This window comes from Schistocerca nitens, chromosome 2, assembly GCF_023898315.1.
Source record: "Schistocerca nitens isolate TAMUIC-IGC-003100 chromosome 2, iqSchNite1.1, whole genome shotgun sequence".
NCBI lineage: Eukaryota > Metazoa > Arthropoda > Insecta > Orthoptera > Acrididae > Schistocerca > Schistocerca nitens.
Genome location: NC_064615.1, coordinates 727,645,548 through 727,665,534, shown reverse-complemented (window position 1 = coordinate 727,665,534; position 19,987 = coordinate 727,645,548). Strand labels below are relative to the sequence as shown.

General features: G+C 42.5%; 1 protein-coding gene across 1 annotated transcript; it reads left to right on the top strand.

Annotated features, from left to right (window-relative positions):
• The first annotated feature begins 651 nt into the window (after positions 1 to 651).
• On the top strand, positions 652 to 4,154 carry LOC126235289 (uncharacterized). The gene is made up of 3 exons (XM_049944015.1): positions 652 to 726; positions 786 to 882; positions 3,964 to 4,154. The coding sequence occupies exons 1-3, from the start codon at positions 652 to 654 to the stop codon at positions 4,152 to 4,154; spliced, it is 363 nt and encodes a 120-aa protein (XP_049799972.1).
• The last annotated feature ends 15,833 nt before the right edge of the window (positions 4,155 to 19,987 follow it).

Genomic DNA, 19,987 nt, shown 5'->3' with positions numbered 1-19,987 from the left:
CAGGTTGGAAAATCTGTAATGGGTTGCAACTATAAAAATGACACCGATGCTGAAAAGGAAGTTAATGATCAGTTCTATGATAATTTACAAGAATTACTGCTGTCAACACCGAAAAAGGATGTCGTTTTCATAGTGGGAGATTGGAATGCGAAAGTGGGAAATAAAATTGTAGAGGGTGAAACGGGAAAATGTGGCTTGGTACGACAAACGAAGCAGGACAGAGACTCCTAGAATTCTGCCAAGATAATTCGTTGCTTATTACTAACACACTGTTCCAGCTACCCAAACGACGCCTATATACTTGGATTTCGCCTCACGGTTAACACCGGAATCAAATAGATTACATGCTTTGTAATCAGAGGTGGAGGAAAGCTGTTCATTTGACTAGACCCATACCTTAAGCTGACTGCACATCATCTCATGAGTTCTCAATTGCAAAATTCCGACCGGAACTGAGGAAAGTAGCAAAAGCTGTTCCATGTTGGAGATATGACAACAAGAAAACACCCTTTGATTATACAGTAGAAGTCGGAAACAGATATAATGCATTACTGTTAGAAGACAAAAGCCCACAAGAGCTGTGGACAGAAGTAGCCAACACAGTCAAATAGGCATCAGGAAAACACATTTCCACGAAAAAGAATAAAAAGAATGCCAGACGGCTATCGGCTGAGGCACTGCAAGTTGCAGAAAAACGAAGAAAACCAAAAATCAGCAGTGTTTAAAGTAAATACGGAGTTTCAGAAATAAGCTAGAAAAGATAAAAATTCTTCTTCAACGAACAGTGCAAAGAAGTTGAAGATAATAACAGAATGGAGAAGACAAGGGAGCTCTACAACAAAATTAGAGACATCGAAGGAAATTCCTGGCGAAAATCGGAATGTTAAAGGACGGAAATGGGGAAGGAATGATGGGAAGAATATGTACGAGATATACAGGGTGTCCCAGCTATCTTGTCCACCCAAAATATCTCTGGAACAATAACAGCTATTGGAAAACGACTTTCACCGGTATCAATGTAGGGCTGGGGCCCATGAATGTACATATTTGGAAACATTCTAAAACGAAAGCATATGTGTTTTTTTAACACAAACTTATGTTTTTTTAAATGGACCTCCTGTATTTTTTTCTTCAGCAATCCATAGCATGACAAAGCACATACATAATGGCGTTGATTGCATTGCAATATTCCCATTACATCCCGAGATATTGAGACGCGAAGTTGACGCTTGAAACACCCGACATGCGCTGCTAGCGCACGTCCTGAGGCTCAGGCGTGAACCTCATGCTGCCCGTAATCGCGATGTGATTGACATGTGTAATCACACCTCCATACTTATCAAGAGGTCCGAAACGAATAATACGGTCTGCTGCCATCAACTCTCATAAGCACATAATGGTTTCCCTCTTGCACGTTTTACGTATCTACGTACACAATATGAACCAGTACCGATCGGTGTACACCCGTCAGGTTGTCTTATTTATCCTGCACACCCAAAATAAGGTTTATCTAATGCGTTATATGACCCATTGTGCCTGTCGCGCAGGGCCTGGCTCTACCTAGTCAAGTGTCCAACGTAGTTCCCACTACTGCCACAGTTACCACTTCGCCTTGTTTATGATTTGCGACCCATGCAAACTCCTGTACTCCACCACCCTCCGAGCATCCCATTTGTTGTTGCTTTGGCGTGCAGTACACCGCTTGCCAGTGTAGTCGTGCATCAGAGTAATCTAGTGACGGCACGGAGGTAGTACACATTGTGAATAAACGTTGTGTCTTGGAACTTATACTGTACAGTATAATGTACACACATGAAGATATGGTAGAAATGCTGCTGATCTATGGAGAATGTACGTTGACGGGAAATACATTATGAGATTGCTTGTTTGTTGATAGTACTGTTAGCGAACATTATGATTATTAAGTTAATATGTCTGTTTTCTACCCTACTCTACATACCTGTACTGTACCCTGTTGTAGGTGGACGAAATGCTGTTCAGGCAGAACGACTGTACAGAAGACGATTCACTGACAAGCCATCGCCTTCGCGCCGAATGTTTGGTCGTCTCACATCTCGTCTGCGTGAAAAGAGAAGCTTAAATCCAAGACCTCGACATCGTCCTAGAACACGCACAGATGAACGTGCTGAAGTTGCTGTGCTCGCTACCATAGCTGTGAATCCTCAAATCAGCACACGTCAAATTGAACGTGAGTTGGTGTGTCGAAATCAAGTGCACAGCGTATTCTTAAACGTCATAAATTTCATCCTTACCACGTTCATTTACACCAGGATCTTCATGGAAATGACTTCCGCAATAGGGTAACATTTTGTCGGTGGGCCCAGCAAAAACTTCTGACTAATCCAAATTTTTTTGCAGATGTTCTCTTTACCGAAGAGGCGTCATTCTCCAACAAAGGAATTGTCAATATGAGGAATATGCATTATTGGTCCGCAGACAATCCAAAATGGCTCCGTCAGGTAGAGCATCAACGTCCGTGGAAAGTTAATGTTTGGTGTGGGATTATTGGAGATGCCATTATCGAATCTTTCTTTATAAATGGCATCCAAAATGGCAGACAATACTCCAGATTTATACGACACAATCTTCCTCTTCTCTTGGACACCGTACCTCTGAACCGGACAATGGTCATGTGGTATCAGCATGACGGATGCCCTGCACATAACGCCTTACGAGCACGACGACTTCTGAACCGTAAGTTCCCTGGTAGGTGGATTGGACGAGGTGGCCCAGTTAGGTGGCCTGCCCGATATCCGGACCTTACACCGCTGGATTATTTTCTTTGGGGAGCAGTGAAGGATGCTGTTTACCAACATGAACCAACAACACCAGAGGACAGAAGCAACGCATTATTGATGCTTGTACAGCCATCAAAGAGGAAACAGTAGCACGAAGTAGGGCATCCTTCATCCGCAGAGTGACCCTATGTATGCAAGTCAATGGGCATCACTTTGAGCATGAGATGTGAACGCTATGTTTAGTATGTAGTGCTGGTATCACCGTGGAAGTTTCTACAAAGGGCCATTTTACCCATGGATGTTAAGAAACATTTGTTTGCAACAATTTGTCATTTAACGCATTAGATAAACATAACATTGATAATTATGTGACAATAAAACTAATTGGTTAAACATGTTTACATACATCTTCTATGTCCTACCTGAACTTCCCAAATCAAAACATTTTTACCTAAACAACGGTAAAACTTTTAGTCCACTTGCTCGTTTCACTAAAACCATCAACATGAATTTTACTATTACGATTGAATGATTAACTGTCACTTGCGCTAGATCTACAGTAAAGTAAAGTTTTAACGTTGAACAGAATTACCTTTTTAGTAACGGATTAACGATAAGCGAAGTTAACTTTGTGACTAACGGTGCGGTACAGAGATATGTTACAGAACCGCATCACCCCTAGCCTATGGGATAAATACCTGCTGGAATGTACGACGTTAATGCAGGATGGCAGCAGACCGTATTATTCGTTTCGGACCTCTTGATAAGTATGGAAGTGTGATTACGCATGTCAATCACATCGCGATTACGGGCAGCATGGGGTTCACGCCTGAGCCTCAGGACGTGCGCTAGCAGCGCATGTCGGGTGTTTCAAGCGTCAACTTCGCGTCTCAATATCTTGGGATGTAATGGGAATATTGCGATGCAATCAACGCCGTTGTGTATGTGCTTTGTCATGCTATGGATTGCTGAAGAAAAAAAATACAGGAGGTCCATTTAAAAAAACATAAGTTTGTGTTAAAAAAACACATATGCTTTCGTTTTAGAATGTTTCCAAATATGTACATTCATGGGCCCCAGCCCTACATTGATACCGGTGAAAGTCGTTTTCCAATAGCTGTTATTGTTCCAGAGATATTTTGGGTGGACAAGATAGCTGGGACACCCTGTATATAAAAAGAAGTGCATACTGACAATGCTAAAGATGATGAAGTTAATGTTCTTTTAGAACTAGAGCCAGATATTTTGGAGAGTGAAGTCAAATGGGCTCTTGAAAATAACGTCGAAAAGAAAACTAGTGGATATGATGGAATTCCAGCAGAATTGTCCAAAGTTATTGGAAAGCATGGAGTGAAAATGCTGCATTCAATATGCCAGAAAATATGGAGCACGTAACAGTGGCCAGAAGACTGGAAAAGACCAGTATTCATCCCGATCCCAAAGAAGGGAATTTCTAAAGAATGCTCAGATCACTGAACAATCGCACGTATCTCACATGCAACCAAAGTCATGCGCAAAATCTTACAAAATAGACTTCGACAATATCTAGAGCAAGAACTACCTGAAGAACAAGCAGGATTTCGTAAAGGAAGAGGAACCAGAGACCAAATTGCCAACATTTCGTGGAATACAGAAAAGGCAATAGAATTACAGAAACACGTGTATCTCTGCTTTATTGATTATACCAAAGCCTTTGACTGTGTCGATCATAATAAATTATTGGAAGTACACAAAAACACGTGAGTGCTAGATCCCCTCTTTCATCTCATATGGAATTTATACTCTGACCAAGAAGCCATAGTGAGAACTATGTACAGAACAATTAAATGGATCAAGATTCAGAAAAGGATACGGCAAGGCTGCATATTATCGCTTTACTTACTCAATCTTTATGCAGAGCATGTAATGAGGAATACGGTGCTAGATGAAAAAGAAGCCAGAATTAAAGTAGCTGGAACAATTATAAACAAACTTGAATAATCCAGAATGAGAACTAGAGTTAAAGATTGTTTTGCTGATGGTGAAAGAAAAGTGAAAAAGCTGGTCTTCAGGCTGAATCTTAAGAAAACGAAAATTATGGCAACTACACCTATCATTTCATGGCATATAGGGGGAGAAACAATGGAGGTAGTGTCTACTTTCAGTTACATTGGTTTCCAGATTTCTGCTGATGGTGACTACAGCCACGGAATCAGGAGACGCTTATTGTTTGGTAGAAAGGCAATGTCAAATCTTTACAAGGTTTTAAGGAGTGGAGATATAACTTTAGCAACAAAGATCCATATTGTAAGGGGTATGGTATTTCCAGTTATGATGTATGGATGTGAGACCTGATCCTTTAGGAATTGTGGTGCTGGAAGAAACTTCGTAGAGTTCCATGGACTGCAAAGAGAACGAATAGGTCAGCATTAGACCAAATAAAACCAGAGTGCTCCCTGGAAGGTCTGATACTGAAAGAAATGCTGACCTGATTTGGACATATCATGAGAAGACATGTTTCACTGGAAAAAAAACACTAATGCTGGGGAAGATCGGAGGCACTAGAAGAAGAGGAAGTCAGAGGATGAGAAGGATCAATGGCATCACAGAAGTAAAGTGTTCGAACCTGGAAAGCCAACTGGTGAAAGTGCAGGATGGAACAAATTGGCGTGCTTTCGTTCATGGGGTCATGGAGAGTGGAACTGACGAAACGAAAAGAGAGAGAGAGAGGCTTGCCCCTTCTCCGAATACCACTTCAGCCTGCGCCTGGTGCTTAATTATTTGATCTTTTGCACCGATAGCTCTAGCTTCTTTACAATTTTTCACTGGCAACACGGGTAGCCTTTTAAACTGTTTCAAGCATCCAATGAAATTCTTTTCCACTACCAAATTTGATGCTCCAGTATTGATTACCAGTTGTACTTGAATTCCATTTATGTTGCCATTTACTGCAGCTTGGACTTTCTTGGCACTTTCTTTCTGACAATTTGGGGTTTCCGTGGGAAGTTTCTGTATGAGGTTTTGCTGGTCATTATACCTTAACATGTTTAGAAAATTGTACTGGGTGCCTTCACCGTGTGCCACGACTGCCTGCCGAAGGCTTACAGTGGCATAGTTTGACACTTGCGAAAGTTTACTCTGGTTATTATGACACTCATTCACAATATATACACTATGTTGTGGTGTTTGATTTTGAGTATTTTGCTGCGGAGCCTGCCAGAGTGACTGATGTCCTGCATTAGGCATAGGAATCGCAGTAACATGATGTATTGGTACATTATGAGATTGTTGTCCTGAATTAGGGTTCCAGCCACTGGATCTAGTGTTCTGCTATGACCCACTAGAAGTTCGCATGTTTTTGTTTCTATTTGAATAAAACCCATTGTCATTTTGTCTTTTGTGATTACAATTGTTGTAGTTATTCTGGTAGCTGTCACTGCTGACACTACCAAATTGTGGCCTACCATTATTACTGTTTGTATTATTATTTGAATTCTGATTGTGGTAGCCGTTATTTCCGTTACCACCGTCAGTCGGGAACCACTTCCCCTTTGATTACCATCATCTCGATAATTGTTGTGGTTCCAGCCAATCTTTCCACTACTATGGCTTGCCACTTTATTCTCACTCGAATTCTTCGCATCCTTCTGTCTGAGGTCTAGAGACTTTATTACAAAAAGATTTCCCAGATCTGTATAGGGCATGAGAACTAGTTTCCCTCTAATCCAAATTTGTAAGCGCACCTTCAGTATTCGTAAAACACCCCTGTGTGATATCGACTCATCCCAACATTGTGTCATTTTGTCTTTAGTCACAGAAGCTCCAGGGACTGGCCCCACGCCGTCATGAGCGCTAATGCTCATCAGGACATGGGTGCGGTATCCACCTAGTTCACTGTGACTTATAAGACATATGGAGTCGGTAGCCTGGAGTCAGCCCACCATCTGCCGTTGACAGGTCTGTACACAGGTTCAGATAATATGCTTGCAAAATCCAGCACAAAATTTTGTGTGTGCATTAGACACTATCTGTTTCACCGGCAGTGACACAGCTAACTATCACAAAGATGTCAATTTCTTCTTTGTTGTTATTTCAATACCTCCGCTGTCCCATATGGGCAGGGGTGGGCTGGCAGTGAATACAATTTGCCACTCTTCAGCCACTTGAGAGGAAAATTTTAAAAGACATGATAGAAATGGTAGTTGGCAAAAGAAACCTGTGGTACAATAAAAGGACAGATCATCAGTTGCGTAAGTTACAATATAAAAGGCTGATACAGTGATTAATTAAAATATAGACACAAATGAATGGAAGGTGAGTGTCACACACAAAGATATAAAAACGGATGAGTGTTGCACACAAAGAAATAAAAACAGACACACAGTTGCATAAAGTAAAGCCAAAAGGAAAACATGTGACAGATTAAAAGAGATAAATAGATCACTGAAGAGATGAGCAGATGGAGATTGCTGGGGAGATGGGTATCATGAGAACACTAAAAGGTAGTGTGTATGAGGGAGTTTGTGTGGGTGGATGTTTGAAGAGGGATGGAGGAAGAGTGGAGGGGGATGTGGTTCTGAACCAAGACTTAGGAAGTGGATGGAGAAGCCTGTGGAGGAAGGAAGCCCTCAGTGGGTGGTTGGTAGTGATCTAGATCTGATAGGATGGGGATATATATCAAGGCAGATTTCATGGTTGGGTAAGGGAAGTTCCATTGGGAGAGGATGTGGATGGTATGGAGGTGAAATGTTGGGGGAATGTTATGGTACAGACATGGACAGAGTACCAGGATCAGCGAACAGGAGGGAACTTAGCTGTGAGTACTGTCGAGTTTATGGGTAATCTAGGATATTCAGAAGTGTTCAAGATGGAAGAGTAAGCTGGGGAATGTTACAAGTTAGTGGAGGGTGCTCGTGGGGTAGGGTAAGTCGATCCAAAAGGCTAGACAGGATGCATGGCATCCCAGAACCTGCAGGGTATGATAAAAGGAGCGAAAACTGGAAGTCCATGCCATATTGACATAGTAGAGGATGGGTCAGATTAAGGCTTTGTAGGTGTGGAGGATTGTGGAAGGGTGCAATCCCCATGTTTGCCCAGTTAGTAGTTTTAGTAATTTTTGCCTATTGTGGGCTTTCTGCTGAGTGGTTAGTAAATGGCGTTTTCATGCTAGTCAGTGATCAAATATTAGTCTGAGGTATTTTAGTGTCAGTCGTAAATGATAAGGTAAAAGTTGTGGGGATGGAAGCTGCAGGTGGTTTGGCCTGTAATTATTACCTGCATTTTGTTAGTTTTGATTTTGAGGAGCCACTGGTTGCTCTAGGAGGTGAACTGATTGGGATGGAGCTGAAGGAATCGTTGGGATTTCTGGAGGGTAAGGTAGAGTATGAGGAAGGCAAAGTCATTGGCGTACTGGAGGAGATGAAAAGAAGGAGGGGGCTTTGACATGTCAGTAGTGTAGAGGGCATATAGGAGAGGTGAGAGGATAGAACCTTAGGGAACACATGCAGTGGAATGGAAGTTATGGGAGTTGGTGTTGTTGATGGTGACATAAAATGAGCAGTTAGAGAGAAATGAGGCAATGCGGTGGATATAATTTATGGGAAGTGCATAGGTCTGGAACTTAAAGGGGAGCCCAAAATACCTAGGTATTTCCGATTGTTGATTTATTGGGACAGCCGATGAGTAAGGTACATAGGTTATTCGTCAGGGGGAAAACTGGGACAAAAGCTGTATTGGTGGATAGGAATGGGTAGGCGTTGTTGTAGGTTGTAATGGATACGTCGGGATAGGATCGACTCAGAGACTTTGCTACACTAGAAGTGAGGCTGATGGGGCAATAGGAGGAACTGTCAGTGACAGGTGTATTAGGTTTGAGAAAGAGGAGGATTCAAGAGGTTTTTCACAGCTCAGAATAGAAACCCATGTGTAGTGTTATAAGGGTGTTTATGATTTCCAGGAAGGAGAGGGAGTATTCTTTCAGGTGTCTGCAGGTGATTTGGTCATGATCATGAGCCTGTAGCCTCCCCCTTACTAATCGGCCTATCCTGCTTGCGACATAAAATTTGACCATGGATCCCATGTATGACTAATGGATGTTTACTAATTGGATAAGGCTTTCTCTCCCGAAGAAGTAATACCGATAAGCAGGAGGAAAGTGCACAACCGCCCCCTCTGATAGAAAAGTCTACCAAAAAAATAAAAAGGAATTAAACTGAATAGAGCTATAATTTGGAAAAACGAAAATTATTTTGTGCATCACTCACGAACAACACTGGACAGAAGAGGGGTACCATGGTCATGAATCCAAAAGTTACACTAATGAACGAAAAGGAAATAATTAACAGTCGCCAGCCCACTGGGCCAATTTACATCCAAAATCCTGTACAAGATGATTGGAAAGAAAATCATGTATTATAAAACACTTACATGGCAACTCAAGGGAGTCACTTTCTTTTTGACACTAATTTTAAGTGAGTATGTAATGATGAAGAAAACTGAGAAGTCACTCTTACGTTATGTTTGGCATTAAATTTTGAAAAAGGCAATCGAGTAATGACTTGAAAATATGCACTTAAACTGTATGTTAGCATTGAATTTTGTTACGTGAACAATGACTTTCAGTGAACTCAACATAACGTCATCAAAGAAATTTTGAAAAAAAAGCAAGCACTTTTTACTTTGCAGTTACTTATCTTACAAATTGGATTTCATATTGTTGTCTGAACAACTGAACCTTTTTTACTGACTTGAACAGAATTAAATACTAGAATACAAACAAAACCAAACAGCCATGTGCACCAAGCTATATGTAAAATAAATAAAACTTCCGCATTCTTAATTTGTGCATTTCTTTAGATTTGGATTTGTTCCAGTAATTGAAAGTAGACTGAGGCTAAATTTCTTAAAAGTGAAATTATTCCTTAAAAAACTAACTGTAGCTATTCAACTTGTTTCTTATGACACTCAGATAGCTTATAAAGGAAAAAGGAACAAGGACCCTGCTTGGTAACAATGTCTGGGGGCAATGAGGACACAATCGCCCTGAGTTTAACTGATTATTATTTAAATAAATTTTACCAATCAACTCACATTCAGTTATGCTGCTGGGTTAGCTGTTAATACTTAATACCAATGAACAGTCTTACTTCAGTGCTGGGCATACGACGAAACTTGGAGCCAACGACGAAACTTTGTTGCTGGAACCGCTGCTGTTGTTGAAGATGGTAGCATCTTGTAGAGCCACGACTAATTACAGGAACGGGCAATCGTGATTAATATAGCCTCTTCCGTCCGTCCACTATCCGTACTCCTGCTACTAGACATATGGCCGGCGCGCTTACAAGATGCCGCCGAAAATGGTCTCTCTACTGCGAGAGCGTTAACACCACACTTCCGCATACTACAAGCGCTGGAACCTGTCTCTCTCTCTCTCTCCGAGCAACAACTCCCTACCTTAAGATTTTACAATGCACAATTACTGCTATTATCGTTGCTAGTCGATGCAAATGACAATTCTTTTCGCTTATTCCCAGAGCTTTGAGGTTTCACAGTAAGTCACAGATAAATACAATGAAATGTCAACAGACTTCTACCTAAATTTACACATACAGCGACGGAATGTCCTTAGTTATTAAAAGAAAGCATTTAAATTACAAATATTTACATATGTTGTTGTTGTTGTGGTCTTCAGGCCTGAGACTGGTTTGATGCAGCTCTCCATGTTACTCTATCCTGTGCAAGCTTCTTCATCTCCCAGTACCTACTACAACCTACATCCTTCTGAATCTGCTTAGTGTATTCATCTCTTGGTCTCCCTCTACGATTTTTACCCTCCACGCTGCCCTCCAATACTAAATTGGTGATCCCTCGATGTCTCAGAACATATCCTACCAACCGATCCCTTCTTCTTGTCAAGTTGTGCCACAAGCTCCTCTTCTCCCCAATTGTATTCAATAACTCCTCATTAGTTATGCGATCAACCCATCTAATCTTCAGCATTCTTCTGTAGCACCACATTTCGAAAGCTTCTATTCTCTTCTTGTCTAAGCTATTTATCGTCCACGTTTCACTTCCATACATGGCTACACTCCAAACAAATACTTTCAGAAACGACTTCCTGACACTTAAATCAATACTCAATGTTAACAAATTTCTCTTCTTCAAATACGCTTTCCTTGCCATTGCCAGTCTACACTTTATATCCTCTCTACTTCAATCATCATGCTCCCCAAATAGTAAAACTCATTTAGTACTTTAAGTGTCTCATTTCCTAATCTAATTCCCTCAGCATCACCCGACTTAATTCGACTACATTCCATTATCCTCGTTTTGCTTTTGTTGATGTTCATCTTATACCCTCCTTTCAAGACGCTGTCCATTCCATTCAACTGCTCTTCCAAGTCCTTTGCTGTCTCTGACAGAATTACAATGTCATCGGCAAACCTCAAAGTTTTCATTTCTTCTCCATGGATTTTAATACCTACTCCTAACTTTTCTTTTGTTTCCTTTATTGCTTGCTCAATATACAGATTGAATAGCATCGGGGAGAGGCTACAACCCTGTCTCACTCCCTTCCCAACCACTGCTTCCCTTTCATGTCCCTCGACTCTTATAACTGCCATCTGCTTTCTGTACAAATTGTAAATATCCTTTCTCTCTCTGTATTTGACCCCTGCCACCTTCAGAATTTGAAAGACAGTATTCCAATCAACATTGTCAAAAGCTTTCTCTAAGTCTACAAATGCTAGAAACGTAGGTTTGCCTTTCTTTAATCTTTCTTCTAAGATAAGTCGTAGGGTCAGTATTGCCTCACGTGTTCCAACATTTCTACGGAATCCAAACTGATCTTCCCTGAGGTCGGCTTCTATCAATTTTTCCATTCGTCTGTAAAGAATTCGCGTTAGTATTTTGCAGCTGTGACTTATTAAACTGATAGTGCGGTAATTTTAACATCTGTCAACACCTGCTTTCTTTGGGATTGGGATTATTATATTCTTCTTGAGGTCTGAGGGTATTTCGCCTGTTTCATACATCTTGCTCACCAGATGGTAGAGTTTTGTCAGGACTGGCTCTTCAAAGGTTGTCAGTAGTTCTAATGGAATGTTGTCTACTCCGGGGGCCTTGTTTCGACTCAGGTCTTTCAGTGCTCTGTCAAACTCTTCACGCAGTATCGTATCTTCAATTTCATCTTCATCTACATCCTCTTCCATTTCCATAATATTGTGCTCAAGTACATCACCCTTGTATAGGCCCTCTATATACTCCTTCCACCTTTCTGCTTTCCCTTCTTTGCTTAGAACTGGGTTTCCATCTGAGCTCTTGATATTCATGCAAGTGGTTCTCCTTTCTCCAAAGGTCTCTTTAATTTTCCTGTAGGCAGTATCTATCTTACCCCTAGTGAGATAAGCCTCTACATCCTTACATTTGTCCTCTAGCCATCCCTGCTTAGCCATTTTGCACTTCCTGTCGATCTCATTTTTGAGACGTTTGTATTCCTTTTTGCCTGCTTCATTTACTGCATTTTTATATTTTCTCCTTTCATCAATTAAATTCAATATTTCTTCTGTTACCCAAGGGTTTCTACTAGCCCTCGTCTTTTTACCTATTTGATCCTCTGCTGCCTTCACTATTTCATCCCTCAGAGCTACCCATTCTTCTTCTACTGTATTTCTTTCCCCCATTCCTGTCAATTGTTCTCTTACGCTCTCCCTGAAACTCTGTACAATCTCTGGTTCTTTCAGTTTATCCAGGTCCCATCTCCTTAAATTCCCACCTTTTTGAAATTTCTTCAGTTTTAATCTACAGTTCATAACTAATAGATTGTGGTCAGAGTCCACATCTGCCCCTGGAAATGTCTTACAATTTGAAACCTAGTTCCTAAATCTCTGTCTTACCATTATATAATCTATCTGATACCTTTCTTTCATGATTCTTAAACCAAGTATTAGCTATGATTAAGTTATGCTCTGTGCAAAATTCTACCATGCGGCTTCCTCTTTCATTTATTACCCCCAATCCATATTCACTTACTACGTTTCCTTCTCTTTCTTTTCCTACTGTCGAATTCCAGTCACCCACTACTATTAAATTTTCGTCTCCTTCTCTACCTGAATAATTTCTTTTATCTCATCATACATTTCATCAATTTTTTCATCATCTGCAGAGCTAGTTGGCATATAAACTTGTACTACTGTAGTAGGCGTGGGCTTCGTGTCTATTTTGGCCACAATAATGAGTTCACTATGCTGTTTGTAGTAGCTTACCCGCACTCCTATTTTTTATTCATTATTAAACCTACTCCTGCATTACCCCTATTTGATTTTGTATTTATAACCCTGTATTCACCTGACCAGAACTCTTGTTCGTCCTGCCACCGAACTTCACTAATTCCCACTATATCTAACTTTAACCTATCCATTTCCCTTTTTAAATTTTCTAACCTACCTGCCCGATTAAGGGATCTGACATTCCACGCTCCGATCCGTAGAACGCTAGTTTTCTTTCTCCTGATAACAAGTGTAGTATTTACATATACTTCACCAAAAAAAAATTCATATATCTGGAACAGGTGCCATGCATCTTGCATTTTCATTGTTACAAGCCGTGTTGCATTTGTGATGGAGTATCAGTTAAATGTCTTGTGTTGTTATTGGAGTATCGAGTTCTGTTGGTGGGATGCTGTCGAGATATTGGAAGCAAGGAGTGAAGAGTGGGAGGGAGGTATTGGTGAACTCGTGGACTGTAGGAAATAAGGAGTAATGGAAGTGTGGGTCATCTGAGATGGTGAAGGTGTCAGAGAGGTAGGAAGTGAAGTGATTGGCTTTCCATAGCTTGGTGACTATTGTGCAGTAAGGGGTTGCCAGTAAGGCAGTGAAAGGCGTTCCAGTACCTGGAAAAGTTTATGGACAGTGTGGCATTGAGTTTTGTGCACGTTTGGCGCTAGACACCACGGCGTTTCTTTGCGTTCACCAGATTTCAGATGTGTCGTTGTAGTTTTTGGTAGTGTGTGGGCGTGTCTCAGAGATGCAGGAAGGATCAGTAGACGTGACAAGATTCATGGAGGAGCAGGAGAGCATGTAGAAGGAGCGTGAGATGATTTTGATGGGTGGGTTTCGCTGGAATATGCTGTGTTATGACGTTTGACAAGGTCTGTTATAGGCAGGTGGTAGCATGGTGGATGTCACTATGGTCTTGGAAGGATAAGGGATGGCATGTTAAGGGCATCAGCAATAATATAGGTTAAAATGTTATGGTCTATGTGGGTGAGGAAGTCGTATGGAATAGGACGATGTGGTTGGATATAGATAGTAGCACAAATAACAGTTGCAGTTTTGCACGAATCATAGCCCTCAAAATGCAGCAAATACATATAACGCGAAAGCATGATATTTTCTGCAAGAGTAGTGGTCAATACTCTAGGTCTACATCATACTTTTGAGACGAAAAACCTGAACTGCCATCATGGTCAAAGCCCTGAGCCATCTGCCGGACGTAATATGTAGTCAAGAGCCTCCAACACTGGCACGTAATAGGCCTCTTGTGCTACCAGCACAGTACAAAGCAACACGCTTACATAAACACGTTGTGTATATGTGACTCACGCACTCTGGAGGCAATGCGTAGCTGGCTAGCAACCAACAACATACATCCCATTGGCAACAACCAGCTGCAGTTATAAATTGTATCTGTAAGCGAATTTCCTGCCATGTCACAGAACTCTGACGTCCAAGGGTTTATGCTTCACTATGTGTTTTATGGTGCATATCTAACATCAGATGTCTCAATAGGATTTCTAAATGGCGACAGTCGAAACACATACAGCAAATCATTGATTTAAACATCATTTTTAGGATAAACTCAATTAATCTCGTATCGAAATCTGTGAAATTTCCACCTATAAGAAGTGTAAAGTGCCTTTGTAGATGTGGTCTCATGCTTTTAAAACGAATATCGTATCGACAACTCTGAATTTCCCGTTGAAAACAATGAATATCCATTGAATAAGCACGTTAATGTGTATCCAGATTTTTCAATCATTCAGATGAAATACGTAATGATCCCAAAAAGTTCGAGAATGGATGTCAGTAGAATGTACAGGGTGTACATAAAGTACGGGAACACTTTCAATTATTTATTGCACAAGAACCAAACATTGTACAAATATCATACATATGTCATTTTGAAGAGAAATACTGGAAGCTTTTTTCATGTGTACCGCCAGAGTATAGTTTGGTAATTTGCCGACAGTCAGCGCTAATCGCAAACAAGGCAACTTCAGGTGCGGAGTGAACTTTCTGTGTGTTGGAGTTCGACAAAAACAAATGTACTACAGCTGTTCAACAGATGTTTAGAACCAAGTACGGTAAGAAGTCACCAACAAGGAAGGCCATTTACCACCGGCACAACAAATTCGTTACGACGGTTTACTTGTGCCCGGCAAAGAGAAGCGGATGTCCCAGTGTGAGCGAAGTGAATGTGGAGCGCACTGTCGCTGGATATTCCTTCTTGGACATGTTGCAGCAATGGCTGATGCTCAATGCAATCAGACTCTCGGTTCATCTTTCATCAGGATGGGGCTCCACTCCATTTTCATCGTGAAGTTCACGGGTACCTGATCACGGAGCTGCCGCATTAATGGATTGGCTGTGCTACAGAAGTGGACAGGTGTTTCATGAAGTGGCCTCTCCGATCACCAGATGTCATTCCGTGTGACTTTTGTTCTTTTGGGACACATCAAAGATCTGGTATATGTACTGCCTCTACCACGTGATGTAGCAGATCTCCGGGAGAGAATACGGGAAGCGACTGCCACAGTCGACAATTCCATGCTGGGACGGGTAAGGCATGAATTCAATTACCGTATAGATGTCTGCCGGGTCACTCATGGTTCGCATATCGAATATTTGTTAAAAAAAAAAAAACTTTCAGAGTTTCTCTTCAAAGTGCAATATGTATGACATCTGTACAACGTTTAGTTCTTGTGCAATAAATAATTGAAAGTGTTTCCAGACTTTAAGTAAACCCTGTATTTCTTGGAGAGCGATATAGTTAGTAGGACAGGTAGACATCAGTACATTAATTGTAATATGTGGCAGTACTATCCACTGAATAATCATGTTAAGGTGTCCCCGTTCCTGCTACAGATCCATAACCACAACAACTACAAACATTTTTGAGGAATGCTGGTATAACGATTTGTTAATGTTTTCAAGAAATTTAAATCTTCCATGCGCTTGTGCTGTATTTTACGAAGCCAAAGAACGACTCACTTCTAACTGTGGAAGGTTTTCGTGATCACAGTCGTAATAGGTTGATATGTCTGACGCAATTTCAAATATTTAGCTTAACTGCATCTCTGAAGTACATTACATTTACATATTTATGTGTTGATACACCAGTTCTCTGCAAGTCTTGGCGTTTTGCGTCCGAATGTAACCAGTATGGTGTACTAATGTCGTGAACAGGAACAGAACACTATATCACCACAATCTCTCTTTCACACACACACAATAACGGTCAAGCAACAATAAATGTCAGCTGATATAACCTCACCAAAAACCATGTGTTACACGTTGAACCTAGGATACCCAACATACGCAGCAGATTTCTTATGGTACTGTCTTCTGGGTGCGAATGTGCTGATGACGATTTAACACCATCCAGCAGTTCTTAGGTCGATATGTTAAAGTAAAAATGAATAGAGCAGTACTGCACTAGTCTGCAAGACACACAGAACTCCAGTAAGCCCCCCTTTATAAACGAGTTTGATACAGCTCTTCACAATAGCACATTTTCTGTGATTCACAGAACACAGCTCGTTATACAGGTCTGAAAATGTCCTACATCTCAATATACATAAAAGACAGACGTAGAATCAACCGTCGCAACTGTGTCACACGTCACTAGCGCACTGGAGATCCATACCATGCACGGACAGGAACTGAAGATGCCACAAGGCCAGACAGCTTGCGTATACACAACTGTAATGACCACCCCTAACGTGTAAGATGCCAAGACATCCTACACTAGTCGTATAGCAAGAGGCGCTGTTAACATTTCGATGTAGCAAATCTATTTCCAGCACTCGACACACAATACGCTAGCATGTTCCACACACTATGGTAGCAAACTTTAAGAGTGTGAAACTACTACATTTTACACCAAATATAACATATATTCTGTCTGGTACAAACAATTTATAGGTTTCCAGAGGTGTATAACGTCAACTGTTTATGAAATTCAAGTCCTGTTACGGTTTGTAAATTATGGTACGTTCATATGGTTCCTATAAAACGTATGTGAGGAAACGACATCTTACTGCCATTCCCTTCTTATCCATGGCATTTCAACACAAGAAACAGACGCCAGTATCAGACGCCAACCACAGAGCACCACGTATAATCCAAATATCAATGAAATTTTTATACACTCCTGGAAATGGAAAAAAGAACACATTGACACCGCTGTGTCAGACCCACCATACTTGCTCCGGACACTGCGAGAGGGCTGTACAAGCAATGATCACACGCACGGCACAGCGGACACACCAGGAACCGCGGTGTTGGCCGTCGAATGGCGCTAGCTGCGCAGCATTTGTGCACCGCCGCCGTCAGTGTCAGCCAGTTTGCCGTGGCATACGGAGCTCCATCGCAGTCTTTAACACTGGTAGCATGCCGCGACAGCGTGGACGTGAACCATATGTGCAGTTGACGGACTTTGAGCGAGGGCGTATAGTGGGCATGCGGGAGGCCGGGTGGACGTACCGCCGAATTGCTCAACACGTGGGGCGTGAGGTCTCCACAGTACATCGATGTTGTCGCCAGTGGTCGGCGGAAGGTGCACGTGCCCGTCGACCTGGGACCGGACCGCAGCGACGCACGGATGCACGCCAAGACCGTAGGATCCTACGCAGTGCCGTAGGGGACCGCACCGCCACTTCCCAGCAAATTAGGGACACTGTTGCTCCTGGGGTATCGGCGAGGACCATACGCAACCGTCTCCATGAAGCTGGGCTACGGTCCCGCACACCGTTAGGCCGTCTTCCGCTCACGCCCCAACATCGTGCAGCCCGCCTCCAGTGGTGTCGCGACAGGCGTGAATGGAGGGACGAATGGAGACGTGTCGTCTTCAGCGATGAGAGTCGCTTCTGCCTTGGTGCCAATGATGGTCGTATGCGTGTTTGGCGCCGTGCAGGTGAGCGCCACAATCAGGACTGCATACGACCGAGGCACACAGGGCCAACACCCGGCATCATGGTGTGGGGAGCGATCTCCTACTGGCCGTACACCACTGGTGATCGTCGAGGGGACACTGAATAGTGCACGGTACATCCAAACCGTCATCGAACCCATCGTTCTACCATCCCTAGACCGGCAAGGGAACTTGCTGTTCCAACAGGACAATGCACGTCCGCATGTATCCCGTGCCACCCAACGTGCTCTAGAAGGTGTAAGTCAACTACCCTGGCCAGCAAGATCTCCGGATCTGTCCCCCATTGAGCATGTTTGGGACTGGATGAAGCGTCGTCTCACGCGGTCTGCACGTCCAGCACGAACGCTGGTCCAACTGAGGCGCCAGGTGGAAATGGCATGGCAAGCCGTTCCACAGGACTACATCCAGCATCTCTACGATCGTCTCCATGGGAGAATAGCAGCCTGCATTGCTGCGAAAGGTGGATATACACTGTACTAGTGCCGACATTGTGCATGCTCTGTTGCCTGTGTCTATGTGCCTGAGGTTCTGTCAGTGTGATCATGTGATGTATCTGACCCCAGGAATGTGTCAATAAAGTTTCCCCTTCCTGGGACAATGAATTCACGGTGTTCTTATTTCAATTTCCGGGAGTGTATAAAGAAGTGTAAGGTCACACATCACACACTAGAAACTGCGCATCATACAACCAACACACTTCACACAACACCCACAACACACCTTCCATTTCTGATGATTTCAGAGGGTATTTGTACAGGAAATAGTTCATAGGACGTAGTTTTCAGTAGGTTCCTAACTAACTGTAGCAGTAGATTCATAACCAAGGGTTCTATCATGAAGTTTTCCCGGCGTATTGATTGGTCCATCATATTTCGGGCTTGCAGCCGGATCACGTTGACATCTTGGCACGATATTTCGGCTAACAAACATGCAGCCATCTTCAGGTGAGTACGAGACTGAAGATTACTGTTGCGCGTCGTTCTATATATAGCGAAAATTGACGCGGCGGCGCCTGCGCAGTGGAGAAAGGCTAATACCGCGCCCCCTATCTAATTTGGCGCGCTCTGCAGCAGAAGCGAGCCGCGCATGCGTAGTGGTGTACCTACATTTGCGCTATCTGTCGTAAAGCGCCTTCGCGCAGCTGAGGCGTGGTAGTCGAAAGTATAAAATCAATTTTCGTCAGCCGTCGCACTAGATGCAGACCCATGTCTCTGTGAAGCGATTAAAGAAATTACAGGATCCCATGCTTTATCCATCTGAAAGCCGCCGTCTCGATTAATAAGATCTTTTGCCAATCGTATCTCCACGGACTCCTTGATAATGGATTCCCAAGAAGATCTAGTTGTCGCTAAAATTTTTGTTCCACAATAATCCATGGAGTGCCCCGACACTACAAATGTGTCACGCCGGAAGACTTTCGGTTTAAATTCAGCCGACTCGAGTGCCTTCTCCTCAAAGTCCTCCTCCCATGGAGAAGAAAAACTGGCAGGATTCTTAAAACATCTGAATTCCATTCACAAGAATATTCAGTTTACCATGGAGGTCGAAAAAGATAGATGCCTGCCGTTCTGCATGTCCTCGTCAATCGTAGAACCGATGGATCTTTGGGGCACTCCGTCTACCGGAAGCCCACACACACAGATCTGTATTTACAGGCGACAAGCTGCCACCACCCTGCACAAACCATGGGTTTGCTGCGTACTCTGCTGCACCGGGCACATATGGTATCTGATAAGGACAGCCTTCCTAAAGAATTAGAACATTTGCAATCCGTCTTCAGGGAGAATGGATATTCTACACGCCAAATGCGCACAGCTGTAACAAAGAAGAAATGTAAAGAGAAACAAGAAGAAGAAGACAAGAGATGGTCAGGTCCAGGGCGTTTCTTCCGTATGTGGGTAACCTCTCCTCTAAAATAGGAAGGATTTTAAAGAAGCATTGTGTTAAAGTGATCTTCCGACCACCTACGAAAATATCGGCTTTGCTTGGCTCTGTGAATGACGATCTGGGTCTGAGGAAGGCGGGTATTTATAAAATCC

Excerpts from the sequence above, each read along its gene's own strand:
- LOC126235289 (XM_049944015.1), top strand. The coding sequence starts at position 652 with ATGCCAGACGGCTATCGGCTGAGGCACTGCAAGTTGCAGAAAAACGAA. Across the intron at positions 727-785 it reads AAAAATCAGCAGTGTTTAAA|TGCAAAGAAGTTGAAGATAA; the intron begins GTAAATACGGAG and ends TTCAACGAACAG. Across the intron at positions 883-3,963 it reads TTCCTGGCGAAAATCGGAAT|ATGATGAAGTTAATGTTCTT; the intron begins GTTAAAGGACGG and ends ACAATGCTAAAG.